At 45.0% G+C, this 22,479-nt stretch overlaps 1 protein-coding gene across 3 annotated transcripts in view; it reads left to right on the forward strand.

Moving 5' to 3' along the window:
- Positions 1-22,479, forward strand: part of ATPSCKMT (ATP synthase c subunit lysine N-methyltransferase) — a 276,520-nt gene that overhangs the window by 82,688 nt on the left and 171,353 nt on the right. For all 3 annotated transcript variants that reach the window (XM_040431691.1, XM_040431692.1, XM_040431693.1), the window contains exon 2: positions 13,925-14,217. In XM_040431691.1, coding sequence (XP_040287625.1) covers positions 13,936-14,217 — 282 coding nt within the window. In that variant the 5' untranslated portion in view covers positions 13,925-13,935. The remainder of the gene's footprint in view (positions 1-13,924; positions 14,218-22,479) is intronic.

The raw sequence follows: 22,479 nt of genomic DNA on the forward strand, positions 1-22,479 counted from the left end.
ACGGAGTCAGGCGTGGTTCTCGATACCCTCGTGACAATAATATCAGTAAATCCGATAATCGGTCGATCCCTACCTGGGACCACTGCCGATCAGCTGTTTGAGAAGGCACCGGGGCTCCTGTGAGCCCTGTGCCCTTCTCTGTGATTTTTCTGGGTCATGTGACGTCACGTTTATTGATCAAGTGGCCTAGGAGCAGCTCAGCCCCATAGAAGTGAAAGAGGCTGAGCGCGATACCAAGCACAGCCGCTATACAATGTACGGTGCTGAGCTTGGTGAGCTGTGAGGAGGCCGGGGCACTACTGCGATCACTTCAATAAACTTATCCTTTTGAATATGCAGGAAACATTTCCTTCACTTTGGATATTGTTTAGGCTGGCTGGGGGACTGGGTGGTTTATCTAGGACATGGAATGTCCACGTGTGACTGCTGTCCAAACTACTGACTGTAAATAACAGATACAGTTATCAACTAAATGAGTTGCTTAAAGGGAGTCTGTTATCACAGTTTCATCTTTTTAACCCTTCCCATAGCTTTCGAGCAGCATTACAGTTGATAAAAACGTTACCTTTATAAGCAATCGTGGACTTATAAAACTGGCAAAAATCATCTTAGTGGGATATGCAAATAAGGGCTCGCAAATGCCCAGGGGCGGCGTCAACCTCGTAGGTGCCCAGGCAGCTCTGCCTTATCGTCGCTTCCCCCGCCCAGTCTTTCCCTCTGCCCGCCCATCCTTTCCCTCTGCCCGCCAATCTTCTTACTTCTCTCGCCGAGATTCCGCGCCTGCGCGCTGAGTCCGTCGGCCGGCGCATGCGCACTGCGATGTCTATTCCTGGTACGGCATCACAGTAATTAATGCGCATGCGCCGGCTAACGGACAGAGGGAAAGACTGGGCGGGGGGAAGCGACGATAAGGCAGAGCTGCCTGGGCACCTACGAGGTTGACGCCGCCCCTGGGCACTTGCGAGCCCTCATTTGCATATCCTACTAAGATGATTTTTGCCAGTTTTATAAGTCCTTGATTGCTTATAAAGGTAACGTTTTTATCAACTGTAATGCTGCTAGAAAGCTATGGGAAGGGTTAAAAAGGTGAAACTGTGATGACAGACTCCCTTTAAAGAGAAACTATTTGATATAGTGCAGTGCACAATACTGTTCTGTTTAGCATACTGTTACTGTATTGTGTGCTAAAATGCATACATTCATGTGTGCGAGACTGAAAAATTAACAAGTTATATCTCCAGCTCTAGGGTGGGCCCCCAAAATCAATTCCACTGGTGGGCCCTAGGCACCCCAGTCCGACACTGAGTATGCTACATACTTTTGCTTGGCCACAAAATCTCCCCACACTGGTGGAGCGACAAATACTTCTGTTGCTCTGCCAGTGCCGTGAAATTATGTGTTTTCCAAAAGAAGCCTTTTTAAAAAAAAAAAATTACATTTATTAAAAAAATAGCATTATTCAGAATAAACTTTATTGAAAGTATAAATAAATAAATAACATAAAATAAATTAAAAAAAAATTACAATTGACTATACATAGGCCTGGGTGAAGTAGAGGGGGTTGGTGGTGGAGGGCAGAGGTCTTTCATCTACCATCTGACATCGACTAACATCACGACTGCCCGCTGGACACGGGCACCCCGCCATCTTGGATTATTCCTTATAAAGACTTTATGTTTTACTGGACTATACCACGGTAATTCTGAGCTTACAGACATTCTATTCCCTTCCACCTCTTACCTATTTCTATCCAACCAATCTGTTCGACTGGCAGGTATATTTATCTGTCAGTTTTAATGTACAGTATATATTTTTTGTGTATAGTTTTTAGAAAAAAAAAATAACGATTGCATCGTTCCAGTTTTGCCCTTGTTCCTTGATTATCTGGTTTATGCTAAGAACTCTGTCCTCAGAGGAGACATACTACCGCATTGTCTTATTTTTCTAAATTGTTAATTGGTTAGCTAGGTTGCAAATAACCGTTTCTTCCCTTTAGGATTAGCTAGCTGGGGTCTCTTCGCCCTGATTCAATACGAAGAGTGGTGGCAGCAAATTAATCAGATTTCCAGCGTGAAATTGATCATTTTCTTTTTTTGATTGTATCATGTATGGGCATACCAACCAATCTTAAACGTCTACTGTGCTCACAGTGAATTCGCCTCCAGAAGTCTCTAGTGGATGAGACCTGTATGGCAACTGTGGCATAGTAGGACGGGATTGGCGGGTGGTTTGTCACATAGAGGTAAGGAAACATGAAGAAGGATAGAAGGGAAGACAAGACAGAAGCATTAGGTAAGGAACACAAATAACGGGAGAATACATGGAGACAAGACATACTATTACTAGACTGATAGCGTCAAAAGAACTTAAAGGTCAGGAAAGAGAGCCATTACTCAACCAAACCGAGAAGCGCGGGGCGGAATTGGAGCCAGCACTCCCAATTTACTGTACTGTTACTGTATAGACCTATGGGGAATAATCTGCCTCATGGCAAGTACAAAAAATCTTAAGATACCTTTCTTAACATGCTTTATTCGTCCTGGAAAAATAGAGAGCAGTGCTATCAGAGGAGACGGCAATACAGTATAGTAGTCCGGTAAAGATGGTTATATAGAGCGAAAACATCTTTCCACAATGTGACTACTCCAGGGCAATCCCACCAAATATGAGCCATTGTACCAGTATCCGTTTTGCAACGCTAGCAGACATCTGTAACCGATGGATAGAATTTATGTAGTTTTACCGGAGTCCTATGCCACCTGGTCCAGATTTTGTAATTAAGCTCTTGAAGGCCGATTGAAATGGAGGAAGTGTGAATAATAAAGATCTTTTCCATTGATCTGGGGAAATAGTAACTCTCAACTCTTCCTCCCAAGTCCTAACCAATTTTAATCCCTGGGATTGTATCCCAGGGTTTTTGTCCTCAATCTCTCCATCATTAATCATACTGTAAATCAAGGAAACTGCATGACCTGGAGCTGACTCAGAGACACATAGGTTCTCAAATGGGGTCAGTCGTACATTAGACTGGGACCCAGGTGTCAAGGACCATATGAAATTTCTTAGCTGAAAATAAAGAAACCATCGTACCTGGAGGCAGACCATGTCTATGTGTCCCACCACTTCAGCCATGTGCTGGGGTGGTGGAGATACATAGATGATGTGTTTGTCATCTGGGACGGCAGAAAGGACGAGTAGTTGGACTTCCATTGCTTCCTCAACACCATTGACCCGGAGATCAAGTTTACTTTGACTCATTCTACACAGCAGGTCCAGTTCCTGGACACGATGGTCAGTGTCCAAGATGGATCTCTGACCACGGATCTTTTCACTAAACCGACGGACTATAATACCATGCTGCGGTTTGACAGTTGTCATCCCTTCCGAGAAGTCAATTTCTACGCGTACAGCGGATAGTCAAGGACCCCGTCACGCGGGACCAGAGATTACAGGGCATGGCTCATAAATTTATACACAGGGGGTACCCTAGACAGTTGGTCCAGACACATCTGGACAGGTTGGGACTAGATATTCCAGTTGTGAAAAACAAAAAGGCAGGACCTCGTATACCCTTTACTTCCACATTCACGGGACGAAGTCATCTAATAGCGGCGGTCATTAAAAAACATTGGTCCATTTTGCGCAGCAATTTACACTCTGTCAAAGAATTCCAGGCTCCTCCTCTCATGTTGTATAGGAGGTAATCTAATTTGCGGGATAAGCTTGTCAAAACAGACATGATATCCAAGGGACTAAGACAATCCTATATAGGCACAAAAAGGAAAGGTTGCTTTCCATGCCTGAATTGTGTGAATTGCAGTTACATGCTTAAAAGGGATAAATTTACACACCCGACTCGACAGACAATACATGACATTCGTCACTATTTAACATGTGACAGCTCCTTTGTAATTTATTTACTTCAGTGTCCATGTGACCTACTTTATGTAGGTGAGACTACTCTTGATTTAAAGACACATTTGAACAAACACAGGTACACTATCCGACAAAAAAAGAAAGAATTTCATGTATCAAAACATTTCACAGAAGCTGGACATAGGGAGAAAGACCCTGATGGGAGGCCAAAGGTGTCGAGGAGGTTCGGCAGGTCAGCCAGGGTTTTGAATGTAGCGGATTTCCCATTTTTCCTGGCAAACAATTGAAAGGGATATCCCCATCTGTATATTATATAATTGTCCCTCAGTAGAGTGAGAAGGGGTTTTAACGCTTTCCGTAACGGTAAGGTCTGTCTTACAAGATCTGGTAGTATCTGAACATCAGGGACATCAGATGTTTGTGAGTTCATATTTCTTGCTGCTTTGAGAATAGCTTCTTTCTCTTTGTAGAAATGGATCCTACAGATAACATCTCTTGGACGTGAGGGATCACTCGTTTTAGGACCAAGCGCACGATGAATTCTATCAATTTCAATCAGCGGAGCTGGACCTCTGTTTAGTAATTTACTGAAGAAATCTTGTGCCCATTGGTCTAGGTCTTGTGGGAGGATAGACTCGGAAAGCCCTCTAATGCGCAGGTTGTTCCGACGATTTCTATTTTCGATATCATCGAGGTGATTTATGATGTCTTGAATCTGGTCGGAGTGCGCTTGTATGATCTGGCGATGAGCTTCCAGAGCTGAAACAACTTGTTCTTGGGATTCTTCTATTTCCACCACTCTATGGCCTACATGTTTGAGATCTTGTTGGAAAGCTGCTATATCTTGTTTGTGAGAGGTCTCCATTCTGGTGAAGAGCCCATCTACTTCCACTTTCGTTGGTAGCGCTTTCAAGTGGGTTTTCCAGTCCCAATCAACGTCACTATGTCTAGAAGGGATCCCCATAGATGAGTTAGGGATCGGCGTCCGCTGCTCTCTGTGGTTGGAGGAAGAGCCAGGGGACTTAGAGGCAAATATAGATAAATCAGGTAATAAATTTGCCGCTGACAAAGGGCTGGCCGCCGCTTCCGCATATGAGCTTGGAGGGGTCGCATTACCCTGAACTCTTGGTTGATTACCAGCAAGCTGTAGATGCATCGGACTATGCGCCATGGCAGTCTCTTTTGATTTCACATAGTCAGTGTTATCTGTAGCAGAGCCCACTTGTTTGTTAGCAGGAGCAAAGAATCGGGAGAAGGATCCCATGCCCCGTTCCATAGGTGCTGGTGTAGATGAGGTTCTCCCTTTTCTGACCATCATGAGCTCCGTATCTGGAGCGTCTCTTGCAAGAGAATACAGATGAGGGGACAGTGGGGAGCCTTGCAGCAGGTATCTCACTCAGCCATAAATGTGCTCCACTACCTCAGGAGCAGCTGAATATCACGATGTTAAGCTGTTCCGTCTATCTAGTCAGGAATAGCTTCCACCTCCAACAGAGGATGACGCCAACATGAAAAAATTAGGCCAATGACCTCAAATTGTAATGCAGGGTGTGAAGAGGAGATCAGGTTGGTATCCGGTCACAAACCTCCTACCATGAGGTGAGGAGGTGCCCGAGATGTTCAAGAGCACACTGGGGGGAACGTCTCAGTTACTCAGTGGGACCAGATCTGTTTACCCGCCAATGAAGGGTTGTATGTGGCCAGGAGAAGGGCCATGTATGGCACCTCTGAAGAAGGTAAGATGGCGCTTCTTCAGGTAATCCAAATGGTGGTCCAAACGGCGGGCTAAACTGGGATTGCCGCATGAAAGAAAGCGACAGGGCCTTTACGCCAGCCAGTGCAGTCTTTTCAGATGGCGATCCCGCAGCACAGGGTGGCTCTGTGAGCTGCAGCTGCGCTTCCAGGCAAAATCGAGGCCTCTGTTCGCCTGCTAGGCCACAGGTACTGTAAGTGGCGCTTTAACCTGTATGCCTCGGAACCTAGTCAGATGGTAGTAGACGGGTCCGGGATGTATCCCAGGTGCAGCCTGGGATTCCGATGGGTCGATGTGGACCGAATTCAGCAGAATTTAGGCTGGAGCACAGGAGCGCAGAAGAAAGACCACCGCACTGCTGCTGGCCACGCCCCACCAATGAATATAATTAACCCGTTAATACAAATGTAGGCTGCGGTTGCCGACTGTATCATGGCACTCAGTGACAGGGCGCGGCGATCCATCGAACCCCTCATTTAACCCCTCAGGTGCGGCACCTGAGTGGTTAATTGACGGGGTTTGCGGTATCAAGTTCCCTGTCATTGAGGCTGGGTGCCATGATACAGCTGACACCCGCAGCCTATATTTGTATTAACTGGTTCATTATATTAATTGGCCAGAGCCCCTCCCCTCCTCCTCAGTATTAAATTGTCATTGTTTGCCAGCGACAGCCGCGTCACAGTGGGCAGGGAGGGTCTGCCTCCTTCACCACTGTGCCAGCTAATGAGAACATGGTGCGCGCTGAGAGCGGGGCGTGCCATGTTCTCTAACAGATACTAGGTTTTCCTAGTATCGTAAAACAGTTAATCCCGGTATCGGATCGATCCCGGTGTAAAAGTATCGATTGGGTACAGTGCAGCCCTACTGCCTTTGACATTACCTAATTCTCTTAGGATTCGGGGGGGTGTATGCCATCTGTTTCCGGCGATTTGTCTATTTTAATCTTTTTAAGACACTGCTGCACTTCTTCCCGGGTCAGATAGGCCAATTTTAATCGGAAATTTACTTTTACATTAAGCATTTCATCTAACAGTTTATTTTCCTCAGTAATAGCTTTGTTTTTTCATCATCGGTCTCTGCAACTCTCCCCTCATCATTTATACTTTTTACCACTTATATAATTGAAGTACATTTTAGGGTTAGTTTTACACTCTTTGGCAATGAATTTCTCTGTCTCAAGTTTGGCTGCTTTTATTTATTTTTTACATATTTTGCTTCCTTGCTACTTTCCTGTTTTAGTGATTTAAATGCTTTCATTTTGTCCTTTATGGCTTCCTTTACATTTCTGTTTATCCACATAGTTTTTTCTTGTTTTCTCATGTATTCCCATAAGATATGCACTTTTCACAAGTAGAGTTTAGGATGCTTTTAAAAATATCCCATTTTGTGGCTGCATTTTTATTTTTGAGGACATTGTCCCAGTTAGGCCAAATTTTTGTAATTTTTTTCTGTTTTGAAGTTCGGTATTTTTGTGTCTCCCTAAAGAAACACTCTTTTGAATGACAATTGGAAAATTATTATTTTATGGTCACTATTTCCCAGGTGTCCCCCAAGCTGCACATCTGTTGTTTTGTTAGGTCTGTTGGTTAGTACCAAGTCCAGTATGGTCGTCCCTCTATTCAGGTCCTGAACCAGTTGGGAAAGGTTATCGCCAAGAACCTGTTTCCCTTATGAGATCTACAGCTTTCAGTTTCCCAGTCTTTATCTGGGTAGTTGAATTCCCCCATAATAACGACCTCATCTGTGTACAGAGCTCACATGCTCTACCAGCTGCTTGTGGATTTTCTGTCTTTTTAGTCTGAGGAGCAGACAACTTCTTATCTGTGCTCTCTCACATTATAAAAACTCATTAAAGCTCAATCCTTATCTTATGCAGTGGCGTAGGGATCGCCATAGCAGCCATAGCAATGGCTATGGGGCCCTACGCCACTGGGGGCCCGCCACCGACTGAGGTTTAAAAAAATATATATACAATTATTTGGTGGAGTGGGCCGGGCATGGCGCTGTGATAGGGGGCAGCCGGAGCCGGAGGCAGAGAGGCAGTCTGGGCGGCGGTTCATATAAGTAGTCCTGGCCGGAAGTGGAGGAGGCGGAGTCGCGGACTCAGAGCGGGACGTACAACAAAGGCAAAGCTGCGAGGCGAGCTGCTGGAGTCGGTCGGTTCAAGTGGCTGAGGTGAGGGCTCAGGGCTGGCTCTGGTCTGGCTGGGGAGTGGGACTGAGCCTGTCACTGTAGTCTGTAGAGGTGTGTGTCCGACCGAAGCGGCAGCGTCAGTCAGGGGAGTACTGGAGACTAGTGTAGTGGACAAGTGGAGACTGGAGTAAAAGTTATTTCATCTGTGTGTGTGAGGTACAGCCGAATCTCAGCATCTTCCCTAATCCCTATTCACACATATACCTGATAAAGCCTGGCAGGCGCAGCTGCATTATTTAATAGTGTGGTGTGGTAATGGTTAATGGCATTTTGGTGAAGACACAGCCACCTAATCCTATCTGAGGGGTCTGTAGCACAAGAAGGTGAAAGTACATATCGTGGGGTGTGTATGTGTATTAGACAGAATGTAGGGATATTTATCTTGTGTAGTTTGGGTATTAGGGAGAGTAAGGGGTATATATCTAGCGCTGATACAGAGCCGCTCTTCACCTACACGTGTATCAGCCCTAGATATATACCCCTTACTCTCCCTAATACCCAAACTACACTAGATATATATCCCTACCTTCTGTCTAATACACATACACACCCCACGATATGTACTTTCACCTTCTTGAGTTACAGACCCCTGTACAATTTGACAATCTTCTTTAATACACAGACATTTAGATTCATACATTTCCTACACTGGCACAAATGTGTTGCCAGTGACTAACTGTCTGTGCTCAGTCCTACGTGTAACCGTCGCAAGTGCATGAGGAACTGTGTATGTGGCGGCGAGGTCCGAGAGGTATGTGAGGTTGGGAGTTCCGGGAGGGGGGGCCCATAAATTTTTTTTGCTATGGGGCCCAGTCATTTCTAGCTACGCCCCTGATCTTATGGATAAGAATGTGGCTTAAATAAGTGTTTATAACCTCTTAGTAGTTTAGAAATAAGGTTTATTAGATGGCACAGAGTGACAGTGAAAGTACCAGTCACACAGTTAGAAAAACAGTTAACCCTTTGTGACTGAACCGCTCAATATTTTTAATAAAGGCCAATTAAAAATGAGATTTTTAGCCAAAAATAAGTTAAATGCAATCATTAAAAAAAATTACTCCGTAGGTGTACATAGCCTTTAACCACCTCAGCCCCTATGGCTTAAACACCCTGAAAGACCAGGCCACTTTTTACACTTCTGACCTGCACTACTTTCACCGTTTATTGCTCGGTCATGCAACTTACCACCCAAATGAATTTTACCTCCTTTTCTTCTCACTAATAGAGCTTTCATTTGGTGGTATTTCATTGCTGCTGACATTTTTACTTTTTTTGTTATTAATCGAAATTTAACGATTTTTTTGCAAAAAAATGACATTTTTTACTTTCAGTTGTAAAATTTTGCAAAAATAACAACATCCATATATAAATTTTGCTCTAAATTTATTGTTCTACATGTCTTTGATAAAAAAAAAATGTTTGGGTAAAAAAAAAAAATGGTTTGGGTAAAAGTTATAGCGTTTAAAAACTATGGTACAAAAATGTGAATTTCCGCTTTTTGAAGCAGCTCTGACTTTCTGAGCACCTGTCATGTTTCCTGAGGTTCTACAATGCCCAGACAGTACAAACACCCCACAAATGACCCCATTTCGGAAAGTAGACACCCTAAGGTATTCGCTGATGGGCATAGTGAGTTCATAGAACTTTTTATTTTTTGTCACAAGTTAGCGGAAAATGATGATTTTTTTTTTTTTTTTTCTTACAAAGTCTCATATTCCACTAACTTGTGACAAAAAATAAAAACTTCCATGAACTCACTATGCCCATCAACGAATACCTTGGGGTGTCTTCTTTCCAAAATGGGGTCACTTGTGGGGTAGTTATACTGCCCTGGCATTCTAGGGGCCCAAATGTGTGGTAAGGAGTTTGAAATCAAATTCTGTAAAAAATGCCCTGTGAAATCCGAAAGGTGCTCTTTGGAATGTGGGCCCCTTTGCCCACCTAGGCTGCAAAAAAGTGTCACACATGTGGTATCTCCGTACTCAGGAGAAGTTGGGGAATGTGTTTTGGGGTGTCATTTTACATATACCCATGCTGGGTGAGAGAAATATCTTGGCAAAAGACAACTTTGTATAAAAAAATGGGAAAAGTTGTCTTTTGCCAAGATATTTCTCTCACCCAGCATGGGTATATGTAAAATGACACCCCAAAACACATTCCCCAACTTCTCCTGGATACGGAGATACCAGATGTGTGACACTTTTTTGCAGCTTAGGTGGGCAAAGGGGCTCACATTCCAAAGAGCACCTTTCGGATTTCACAGGTCATTTTTTACAGAATTTGATTTCAAACTCCTTACCACACATTTGGGCCCCTAGAATGCCAGGGCAGTAAAACTACCCCACAAGTGACCCCATTTTGGAAAGAAGACACCCCAAGGTATTCCGTGAGGGGCATGGCGAGTTCCTAGAATTTTTTATTTTTTGTCACAAGTTAGTGGAAAATGATGATTTTTTTTTTTTTTTTTTCTTACAAAGTCTCATATTTCACTAACTTGTGACAAAAAATGAAAACTTCCATGAACTCACTATGCCCATCAGCGAATACCTTGGGGTGTCTTCTTTCCAAAATGGGGTCACTTGTGGGGTAGTTATACTGCCCTGGCATTCTAGGGGCCCAAATGTGTGGTAAGGAGTTTGAAATCAAATTCTGTAAAAAATGACCAGTGAAATCCGAAAGGTGCTCTTTGGAATATGGGCCCCTTTGCTCACCTAGGCTGCAAAAAAGTGCCACACATGTGGTATCGCCGTACTCAGGAGAAGTTGGGGAATGTGTTTTGGGGTGTCATTTTACATATACCCATGCTGGGTGAGATAAATATCTTGGTCAAATGCCAACTTTGTATAAAAAAATGGGATTCCGTGAGGGGTATGGTGAGTTCATGTGAGATTTTATTTTTTGACACAAGTTAGTGGAATATGAGACTTTGTAAGAAAAAAAAAATAATTTCCGCTAACTTGGGCCAAAAAAATGTCTGAATGGAGCCTTACAGGGGGGTGATCAATGACAGGGGGGTGATCAGGGAGTCTATATGGGGTGATCACCCCCCTGTCATTGATCACCCCCCTATAAGGCTCCATTCAGATGTCCGTATGTGTTTTGCGGATCCGATCCATGTATCCGTGGATCCGTAAAAATCATACGGACATCTGAATGCAGCCTGACAGGGGGGGTGATCAATGACAGGGGGGGTGATCAATGACAGGGGGGGTGATCAATGACAGGGGGGTGATCAGGGAGTCTATATGGGGTGATCACCCCCCTGGAAGGCTCCAGGGAGACGCCTGTATGTGTTTTGCGGATCCGATCCATCTATCAGTGGATCCGTAAAAATCATGCGGACGTCTGAATGGAGCTTTACAGGGGGGTGATCAATGACAGGGGGGTAATCAATGACAGGGGGGGTGATCAGGGAGTCTATATGGGGTGATCACCACAGTCATTGATCACGCCCCTGTAAGGCTCCATTCAGACGTCCGTATGCGTTTTGCGGATCCGATCCATCTATCAGTGGATCCGTAAAAATCATGCGGACGTCTGAATGGAGCTTTACAGGGGGGTAATCAATGACAGGGGGGTAATCAATGACAGGGGGGTGATCAGGGAGTCTATATGGGGTGATCACCACAGTCATTGATCACGCCCCTGTAAGGCTCCATTCAGACGTCCGTATGCGTTTTGCGGATCCGATCCATCTATCAGTGGATCCGTAAAAATCATGCGGACATCTGAATGGAGCTTTACAGAGGGGTGATCAATGACAGGGGGGTAATCAATGACAGGGGGGTGATCAGGGAGTCTATATGGGGTGATCACCACAGTCATTGATCACGCCCCTGTAAGGCTCCATTCAGACGTCCATATGCGTTTTGCGGATCCGATCCATCTATCAGTGGATCCGTAAAAATCATGCGGACGTCTGAATGGAGCTTTACAGGGGGGTGATCAATGACAGGGGGTAATCAATGACAGGGGGGTGATCAGGGAGTCTATATGGGGTGATCACCACAGTCATTGATCACGCCCCTGTAAGGCTCCATTCAGACGTCCGTATGCGTTTTGCGGATCCGATCCATCGATCAGTGGATCCGTAAAAATCATGCGGACGTCTGAATGGAGCTTTACAGGGGGGTAATCAATGACAGGGGGGTGATCAGGGAGTCTATATGGGGTGATCACCACAGTCATTGATCACGCCCCTGTAAGGCTCCATTCAGACGTCCATATGCGTTTTGCGGATCCGATCCATCTATCAGTGGATCCGTAAAAATCATGCGGACGTCTGAATGGAGCTTTACAGGGGGGTGATCAATGACAGGGAGTAATCAATGACAGGGGGGTGATCAGGGAGTCTATATGGGGTGATCACCACAGTCATTGATCACGCCCCTGTAAGGCTCCATTCAGACGTCCGTATGCGTTTTGCGGATCTGATCCATCTATCAGTGGATCCGTAAAAATCATGCGGACGTCTGAATGGAGCTTTACAGGGGGGTAATCAATGACAGGGGGGTGATCAGGGAGTCTATATGGGGTGATCACCACAGTCATTGATCACGCCCCTGTAAGGCTCCATTCAGACGTCCGTATGCGTTTTGCGGATCCGATCCATCTATCAGTGGATCCGTAAAAATCATGCGGACATCTGAATGGAGCTTTACAGGGGGGTAATCAATGACAGGGGGGTAATCAATGACAGGGGGGTGATCAGGGAGTCTATATGGGGTGATCACCCCAGTCATTGATCACGCCCCTGTAATGCTCCATTCAGACGTCCGTATGCGTTTTGCGGATCCGATCCATCTATCAGTGGATCCGTAAAAATCATGCGGACGTCTGAATAGAGCTTTACAGGGGGGTAATCAATGACAGGGGGGTAATCAATGACAGGGGGGTGATCAGGGAGTCTATATGGGGTGATCAGGGGTGATCAAGGGTGAATAAGGGGTTAATAAGTGACAGGGGGGGGGGGTGTAGTGTAGTGGTGCTTGGTGCAACATATTACTGAGCTACCTGTGTCCTCTGGTGGTCGATCCAAACAAAGGGGACCACCAGAGGACCAGGTAGCAGGTATATTAGACGCTGTTATCAAAACAGCGTCTAATATACCTGTTAGGGGTTAAAAAAATCACATCTCCAGCCTGCCAGCGAACGATCGCCGCTGGCAGGCTGGAGATCCACTCGCTTACCTTCCGATCCTGCGAACGCGCGCGCCTGTGTGCGCGCGTTCACAGGAAATCTCGCGTCTCGCGAGAGGACGCGCCGGCGCGTCCACTCGGAATGAATCAACCACCTCCAGGACGCGTCTGTGCGTACAGCGGTCCGGAGGTGGTTAAGTAGAAGCATACAATTGTGATTTCCTCATCTCAAACAATTTTGTATACCCCCACAAAAATGTCAATGTGTCAATAACTTGTCATGTGGCTTTGAGCATCAATTACAGCTTGACAACAACGTCTCATGCTGTTGACAAGTCGACTTATTGCCTGCTGAGGCAAGGCATCCCACTCATCTTGAAGGTTGGCCCTCAGGTGATTGAGTTTTGGGGTGCAGAGTGGCAGCTGAATTGCCACCGGTCTTGATAAATGTGCCCCTATGTTTGATCTACACACATCTGAAAAGAAAAAGCACCACTGTATAAATTAAATATTTTAACGTTCTAAAATGAGAGCACACTTGTTTATGGTGTATTGAAGACATCGCTGTTGAGGTGCAGTTAACTTTTTACTTATTTTATTCACATGGGCATGTGAGGACATTCACTATAATAGGGGCAGGCCGGAGGTCCAGCTGCAGCACAGCAAACAAGCCAAGAGGAGGCCGGACGAAAACCACAGCGTACTGTAGTTTTTGTCCGGCCGCTCTCGGCCATTATAGTGAATGGGGCCGGAGCCGACTTCCGACGGCATGTTGGGCTAGCGTTAGCACGGATCCGGCAGGCTGTTCCCCTGCAGGAACAGCCTGCCGGGCCCTGCTCCCGCAAGTGTGAAAGTAGCCTTACAAAAAACTGATTTTATTTTTAACAACTATGATTAGTTGAGAACTGAGGCATTCAGTATAACTGTATTGTCATTAACAGTTGTTTATTGTCTCATTTTATAGATTTTCCAGTGATGCCTCATTTCATTTCAAGTGGTAGTATTTCAGAAGAGCTCAGTTTGAATTCCAATAGCGAAAATCAAAAACCTAAAAGATGGGGACTGGTTGCAACTGGTTTTGTGGGAGGCACATTATTGACTTTATATGCTGTGGCTACCCCATTTGTGTTACCTGCTTTGAGAAAAATTTGTCTTCCTTATGTGCCTGCATCAGAAACTCAGGTGGAAAATGTCTTGAAAATGCTTCAGTTTAGAAGCGGAACTGTCGTTGACATTGGGAGCGGTGATGGACGTATTGTAAGTTCAACTTTTGTGAAAGTGTAAACATCTGGGGTCATTTATCAAACTGGTATAAAGTAGAAGTGGCTTTGTTGCCCATAGCAACCAATCAGATTCCACCTTTCATTTTCCAAAGGAGCTGTCAAAATGAAAGGTGAAATCTGGTTGCTATGGGCAACTAAGCCAGTTGTATCTTTTACCAGTTTGATAAATGACCGCAATCATCTTTTTTTATTTATTTTTTAATATAGAATACTTATGAAAAATATGTTAAATGTTATTTAAAAGCTGAGTTTCTCATAGAGCTCATTTGTTAAGTTAATAAGTTATGCTAGAGGGGCTAAATATATTTTGGTATACTTATTTCTGTCTTTTTAGTCAGAGTTGCCGCAGAGAAATCCACAGGTAATCTGCTGTTAAGGCCTCATGCACACGACCGTTGTGTGCATCCGTGGCCGTTGTGCCGTTTTCAGTTTTTTTTTTGCGGACCCATTGACTTTCAATGGGTCCGTGGAAAAATCGGTAAATGCACCGTTTTGCAGCCGAGACCGTGATCCGTGTATCCTGTCCGTCAAAAAAATATGACCTGTCCTATTTTTTTGACGGACAACGGTTCACGGACCCATTCACGTCAATGGGTCCGTGAAAGAACACGGATGCACACAAGATTGGCATCCGTGTCCGTGATCCGTGGCCATAGGTTACTTTCATACAGACGGATCCGAAGATCCGTCTGCATAAAAGCTTTTTCAGAGCTGAGTTTTTACTTCGTGAAAACTCAGATCCGACAGTATATTCTAACACAGAGGCGTTCCCATGGTGATGGGGACGCTTCAGGTTAGAATATACTAAAAGAACTGTGTACATGACTGCCCCCTGCTGCCTGGCAGGTGCTGCCAGGCAGCAGGGGGCAGCCCCCCCCCTGTAGTTAACACATTGGTGGCCAGTGGGCCCCCCTCCCTCCCCTGTAGTTAACTCTTTGTTGTCCAGTGCGGCTGGCCCCCCTCCCTCCCCTGTAGTTAACTCATTGGTGGCCAGTGGGCCCCCCTCCTTCCCCTGTAGTTAACTCTTTGTTGTCCAGTGCGGCCGGCCCCCCTCCCTCCCCTGTAGTTAACTCGTTGGTGGCCAGTGGGCCCCCCTCCCTCCCCTGTAGTTAACTCTTTGTTGTCCAGTGCGGCCGGCCCCCCCTCCCTCCCCTGTAGTTAACTCGTTGGTGGCCAGTGGGCCCTCCCCCCTCCCTCCCCCTCCTAATTAAAATCTCCCCCCCTATCATTGGTGGCAGCGGAGAGTACCGATCGGAGTCCCAGTTTAATCGCTGGGGCTCCGATCGGTAACCATGGCAACCAGGACGCTACTGCAGTCCCGGTTGCCATGGTTACTTAGCAATTTGTAGAAGCATTAGACTTACCTGCGAGCTGCGATGTCTTGTCCGGCCGGGAGCTCCTCCTACTGGTAAGTGACAGGTCATTAAGCAATGCGCCGCACAGACCTGTCACTTACCAGTAGGAGGAGCTCCCGGCCGGACACAGACATCGCAGCTCGCAGGTAAGTATAATGCTTCTACAAATTGCTAAGTAACCATGGCAAACGGGACTGCAGTAGCGTCCTGGTTGCCATGGTTACCGATCGGAGCCCCAGCGATTAAACTGGGACTTCGATTGGTACTCTCCACTGCCACCAATGATAGGGGGGAGATTTTAATTAGGAGGCGGAGGGAGGGGGGAGGGCCCACTGGCCACCAACGAGTTAACTACAGGGGAGGGAGGGGGGGCCGGCCGCACTGGACAACAAAGAGTTAACTACAGGGGAGGGAGGGGGGCTCACTGGCCACCAATGAGTTAACTACAGGGGAGGGAGGGGGGGGGGGCGGTCGCACTGGCCACCAATGAGTTAAAAACAGGGGGGGGGGTTCAGCAGGGGGTAGTCATGTACACAGTTCTTTTAGTTTATTCTAACCTGAAGCGTCTCCATCACCATGGGAACGCCTCTGTGTTAGAATATACTGTCGGATTTGAGTTTCACGATCTAACTCATATCCGACAGTATATTCTAACATAGAGGCGTTCCCATGGTGATGGGGACGCTTCAAGTTACAATATACCATCGGATTGGAGAAAACTCTGATCCTATGGTATATTAACTCCTGACTTTACATTGAAAGTCAATGGGGGACGAATCCGTTTGAAATTGCACCATATTGTGTCAACGTCAAACGGATCAGTCCTCATTGACTTGCATTGTAATTCAGGACGGATCCGTTTGGCTCCGCACGTGGATCCTCCAAAAATCAATGAAGACCCACGGACGAAAAAACGGTCACGGATCACGGAAAAACGGAACCCGTTTTTGCGGACCGCAAAAAAATACGGTCGTGTGCATGAGGCCTAAATCTGCACTACACACATATAGATTTTCAGATTTGCCTTTGTATTTCACCCACCACTAAAATCCACTACCATTTCCTTGAAAATCTGCAGCCTTTAAAGGGAATGTGTAATCGGAAAATGACCTATTTATTTCAAGTTTTTATATTAAACATGTTTTAACCCTTAGTGACCACCAATAAGCCTTTTCATGACAGACCAGTCTAAGCACTACATGGGTCTCCCGTACAGTGGAGAGCGGGGAATCAGCTCTCACATTAGAGCCTCGCTCGTGATCTAACAGCCAGACCCGCATGAGTGCCGATCCAGGCTGTTTAACCCCTTACATGGCGAGGACAATGGCGTTCGCCGCATGTGAACGGTAACAGGGAGCGGACTCGCTCTGTATACCATCAGCACCCCACAAGTGAGGTCACAAGGTGCCAATGCTAGTGAAGGCAGGACAAGACCTAGTGTAGGCCTCAGATCTGTTTCCAGTGTTTTCCAGCAGGCTGCGCTTGTTTAGTCAATGTCAGTATAGCACTATTTTAATATACAATACACTATAGAAATAGTGTATTGTACTTTAGAAGCAATAAAAGGTCTCCTATAATAGTCCCCTTTTGAAACTATTAAATGGTAAAAAAATATTTAAAAAGTCCAATAAAAATATTCTTTTTTACAATGAAAAAGCGCTTTTCAATGGAACATTGACAGTTTAAAAAAAATGAAAAAGGCGATGATGAAAAAAATTGCTTGGTCACTAAAGCCCAAAACAGGCTGGTTATTAAGGGGTTAAAAATTGTTGTTGCCAATATTTTTCATTTTCCATATCACTATATTAAGAAAAAAAAAAAATCCTAAAAGTTTTCACACTGGCCACTAGGCCTAATAATATGCACCACTTCTTGGTCTGTAGTATTGTACAAGTCAAGTCAAGTTGAAGTGATCTCCAAAAGGCATAAAGTTAGGGATGACACATTCCCTTTAGATTTTAACCTCTTAAAGACCGGGACTATTTTTTATATTTCCTCCCCACGTTCCAATAGCCATAACTTTATTTTTTCATTCACATAGCCATATTAAGGCCTCTTTCACACGACCGTATGGCTTTTTCAGTGTTTTGCAGTCCGTTTTAAACGGATCCGTTGTTCCGTTTTTTGTTTCCGTTCCGTTTTTCCGTATGGCATATACAGTATACAGTAATTTCATAGAAAAAATTGGGCTGGGCATAACATTTTCAATAGATGGCTCCGCAAAAAACGGAACGGATACGGAAGACATACTGATGCATTTCCGTATGTGTTCAGTTTTTTTTGCGGACCCATTGACTTGACTGGAGCCACGGAACGTGATTTGCGGGCAATAATAGGACATGTTCTATCTTTTAACGGAACGGAAATATGGAAACGGAATGCATACGGAGTACATTCCGGTTTTTTTTGCGGAACCATTGAAATGAATGGTTCCGTATACGGACCGTATACGGAACGCAAAAAACGGCCCGCAAAACGGAAAAAAAAAAACGGTCGTGTGAAAGTGGCCTAAGGCAAATTTTTTGCGGGAGAAGATGCTTTTTATAATGCCACCATTAAATTTACGATGTTTTGTATTGGAAAATGGTGAAAAAATGATTTGTGGGGTAAAATGTTTTTGGGGTTTTGACATCATGGAGTTCACTGTGCGCTAAAAAAAAATCACATGACATCATTATTCTGCAGCTCACTACAATTACGACAATACCAATTGTATAGTTTTTATTTTAATTACTTTAAAAAAAACTTTGAAAAAAAATCTGCCATAACTTTTTTATATTTCAGTCTACAGAGCTGTATGAGAACTTGTTTTTTGCAGAACGAACTGTAGTTTTTATTGGTACCATTTGTGTGGTATGTACCACTTTTTGATCACTGTTATTATATATTTTGGGGGGGGCAAAAAAAAGTGGCGAATTGCATGTTTTTAATTTTTATTCACTGCACAGGAAATTTTTTAAAAATATTTTAATAGTTCTGACATTTTTGGATGTGACGATACCTAATATGTTTTTTTTTTGTTATTGTTTATATATACATTTGGGAAAGGGGGTGAGTTACATAGTTAAAGAGGACCTTTCACCAGAGGAAAGCCTCTAAACTAACAACACAGAAGTGTAGAGCGGCGCCCAGGGATCCCGCTGCACTTACTTTTATCCCCGGGCGCCGCTCCGTTCGCCCGGTATAGCCTCCGGTATGTAAGTAGTTAGGCTCCACCCACTTGATCCTGCCGGCGTCTTCTTCTCCTATGCTGTAGCGCTGGCCAATGGCAGCGCTACAGCATAGGAGAAGGAGACCACGGCAGGCTAAACTGGGTGGAGCCTAACTACTTAAATACCGGAGGCTATACCGGGCGAACGGAGCGGCGCCCGGGGATAAAAGTAAGTGCAGCGGGATCCCTGGGCGCCGCTCTACACTTCTGTATAGTTAGTTTAGAGGCTTTCCTCTGGTGAAAGGTCCTCTTTAAGGATACTTTCACAAATGCATTGCTAGAACTGATCCGTCTCTCCGCTTGTCATGCAGACAGACGGATCCGTCTTGTATTTTTTTTTCACATTTTTACCTTTCTGCGCATGCGCAGGCCGAAAGGATGGATCCGGCATTCCGGTATTTTGAATGCCAGATCCGGCACTAATACATTCCTACGGGGAAAAATGCCGGCATTCAAGCAAGTCTTCATTTTTTTTCCGCCGGAGATAAAACCGTAGCATGCTATGGTTTTATCTTTTGCCTGATCAGTCAAAACGACTGAACTGAAGACATCCTGATGCATCCTGAACGGATTAGGCCTCTTTCACACTTGCATTGTCCGGATCTGGCATGTACTCCACTTGCCGGAATTACACTCCGGATCCGGAAAAACGCAAGTGTACTGAAAGCATTTGAAGACGGAACCGTCTTCAAAATGCTTTCAGTGTTACTATGGCAGCCAGGACGCTATTAAAATACTGGTTGCCATAGTAGGAGCGGGGAGCGGGGGAGCAGTATACTTACAGTCCGTGCGGCTCCCGGGGCGCTCCAGAATGACGTCAGAACGCCCCATGCGCATGAATGACGTGTCCAATGCGATCACGTGATCCATGCGCTTGGGGCGCCCTGACGTCACTCTGGAGCGCCCCGGGAGCCGCACGGACGGTGAGTATGCTGCTCCCCCACTCCCCGCTACACTTTACCATGGCTGCCAGGACTTTAGCGTCCCGGCAGCCATGGTAACCATTCAGAAAAAGCTAAATGTCGGCTCCGGTAATGCGCCGAAACGACGTTTAGCTTAAGGCCGGATCAATGCCTTTCAATGGGCATTAATTCCGGATCCGGCCTTGCGGCAAGTGTTCCGGATTTTTGGCCGGAGCAAAAAGCGCAGCATGCTGCGGTATTTTCTCCGGCCAAAAAACGTTCCGTTCCGGAACTGAAGACATCCTGATGCAACCTGAATGGATTTCACTCCTTTCAGAATGCATGGGGATAATCCTGATCAGGATTCTTCCGGCATAGAGCCCCGACGACGGAACTCTATGCCGGAAGAAAAGAACGCAGGTGTGAAAGAGCCCTTACTCTCCATTCAGAATGCATGGGGATAAAACTGATCAGTTCAGTTCTGGTATAGAGCCCCTGTGACTGAACTCTATGCCGCAAAGGAAAAACGCTAGTGTGAAAGTACCCTAATACGGTTGAAAAAAGACATACGTCCATCAAGTTCAACCAAGGGATAGGTGGGGATGCGAATCCCAAAAGGAATTGAGACTCAGATTTCTACATGTTTTCATAAGCATTAATGTTTTTTACTTTTAAGAATTCGTCTAAACCCTTTTTGAAACTGTCTACTGTTCCTGCTGTGACCACGTCCTGAGGAAGTCTATTCCACAGCTTCGCAGTTCTTAGAGTAAAGAAGCTTTGACGCTTCCGGAGACTGAACTTTTTCCTCTCCAATCGGAGGCAGTGTCCGCTTGTCTTTTGAGGGCATTTTACATGGAACAGCTTTTCACCGTATTTTTTGAATGGCCCATTTATATATTTGTATAGGTTAATCATGTCCCCCCTTAGACATCTCTTCTCAAGACTAAATAAATTCAATTCTTTTAATCTTTATTCATAACTAAGGCTACTTTCACCCTCGCATTTTGTACGGATCTGTCATGGACGTATCCGTTCAGATAATACAACGTCTGCATCCGTTCAGAACGTATCCGTTTGTAGTATCTTTAACATAGCAAAGACGGATCCGTCTTGAACACCATTGAAAGTCAATGGAGGACGGATCCGTTTTCTATTGTGCCAGATTGTATCAGTGAAAACGGATCCATCCCCATTGACTTACATTGTGTGCCAGGACGGATCCGTCTGCAAGCAGCGTTTTGGTGTCTGTCTCCAAAGCGGAATGGAGACTGAACTGATGCAAACTGATGCATTCTGAGCGGATCCTTTTCCATTCAGAATGCATTCGAATGCAAACTTATCCGTTTTGGACCGCTTGTGAGAGCCCTGAACGGATCTCACAAACGGAAAGCTAAAACGCGAGTGTGAAAGTAGACTTATCAGTTTAGTCGCTCTCCTCTGTACTTTTTCCAGCTGCAGAGCGTCCTTTTTATGGACTGGTGCCCAGAACTGGACTGCATATTCCAGATGAGGCCACACCAACGCTTTGTAAAGTGGTACTATTACATCCCTGCCCCGTGAGTCCATGCCTCGTTTAATGCATGACAATATCCTGGTGGCCTTAGAAGCAGCTGATTGACATTGTGTGCTGTAATTTAATCTACCATCCACAAGGACACCCAAATCCTTCTCTATAAGTGACTCTCCCAGTGCTACATCACCTAGGACATATGAAGCAAAAAGATTATTACTACAAAGATGCATAACTTTACATTTGTCCACATTGAACCTCATTTGCCAAGTTGATGCCCAATCACTCAGAGTGTTAAAGTCAGCTTGTAGTTTATGGACATCTTCCATAGACTGCACAGTTCTACACAGCTTAGTGTCATCTGCAAAAATACAGTGGGATGCGAAAGTTTGGGCAACCTTGTTAATCGTCATGATTTTCCTGTATAAATCGTTGGTTGTTACGATAAAAAATGTCAGTTAAATACAGTACAGACCAAAATTTGGACACACCTTCTCATTCAAAGAGTTTTCTTTATTTTCATGACTGAAAATTGTAGATTCACACTGAAGGCATCAAAACTATGAATTAACACATGTGGAATTATATACATAACAAACAAGTGTGAAACAACTGAAAATATGTCATATTCTAGGTTCTTCAAAGTAGCCACCTTTTGCTTTGATTACTGCTTTGCACACTCTTGGCATTCTCTTGATGAGCTTCAAGAGGTAGTCACCTGAAATGGTTTTCACTTCACAGGTGTGCCCTGTCAGGTTTAATAAGTGGGATTTCTTGCCTTATAAATGGGGTTGGGACCATCAGTTGCATTGAGGAGAAGTCAGGTGGATACACAGCTGATAGTCCTACTGAATAGACTGTTAGAATTTGTATTATAGGCAAGAAAAAAGCAGCTAAGTAAAGAAAAACGAGTGGCCATCATTACTTTAAGAAATGAAGGTCAGTCAGTCAGCCGAAAAATTGGGAAAACTTTGAAAGTAAGGGCTATTTGACCATGAAGGAGAGTGATGGGGTGCTGCGCCAGATGACCTGGCCTCCACAGTCACCGGACCTGAACCCAATCGAGATGGTTTGGGGTGAGCTGGACCGCAGAGTGAAGGCAAAAGGGCCAACAAGTGCTAAGCATCTCTGGGAACTCCTTCAAGACTGTTGGAAGACCATTTCAGGTGACTATCTCTTGAAGCTCATCAAGAGAATGCCAAGAGTGTGCAAAGCAGTAATCAAAGTAAAAGGTGGCTACTTTGAAGAACCTAGAATA

The sequence above is a fragment of the Bufo bufo genome, chromosome 5 (assembly GCF_905171765.1).
Source record: "Bufo bufo chromosome 5, aBufBuf1.1, whole genome shotgun sequence".
NCBI classification, from domain to species: Eukaryota; Metazoa; Chordata; class Amphibia; order Anura; family Bufonidae; genus Bufo; species Bufo bufo.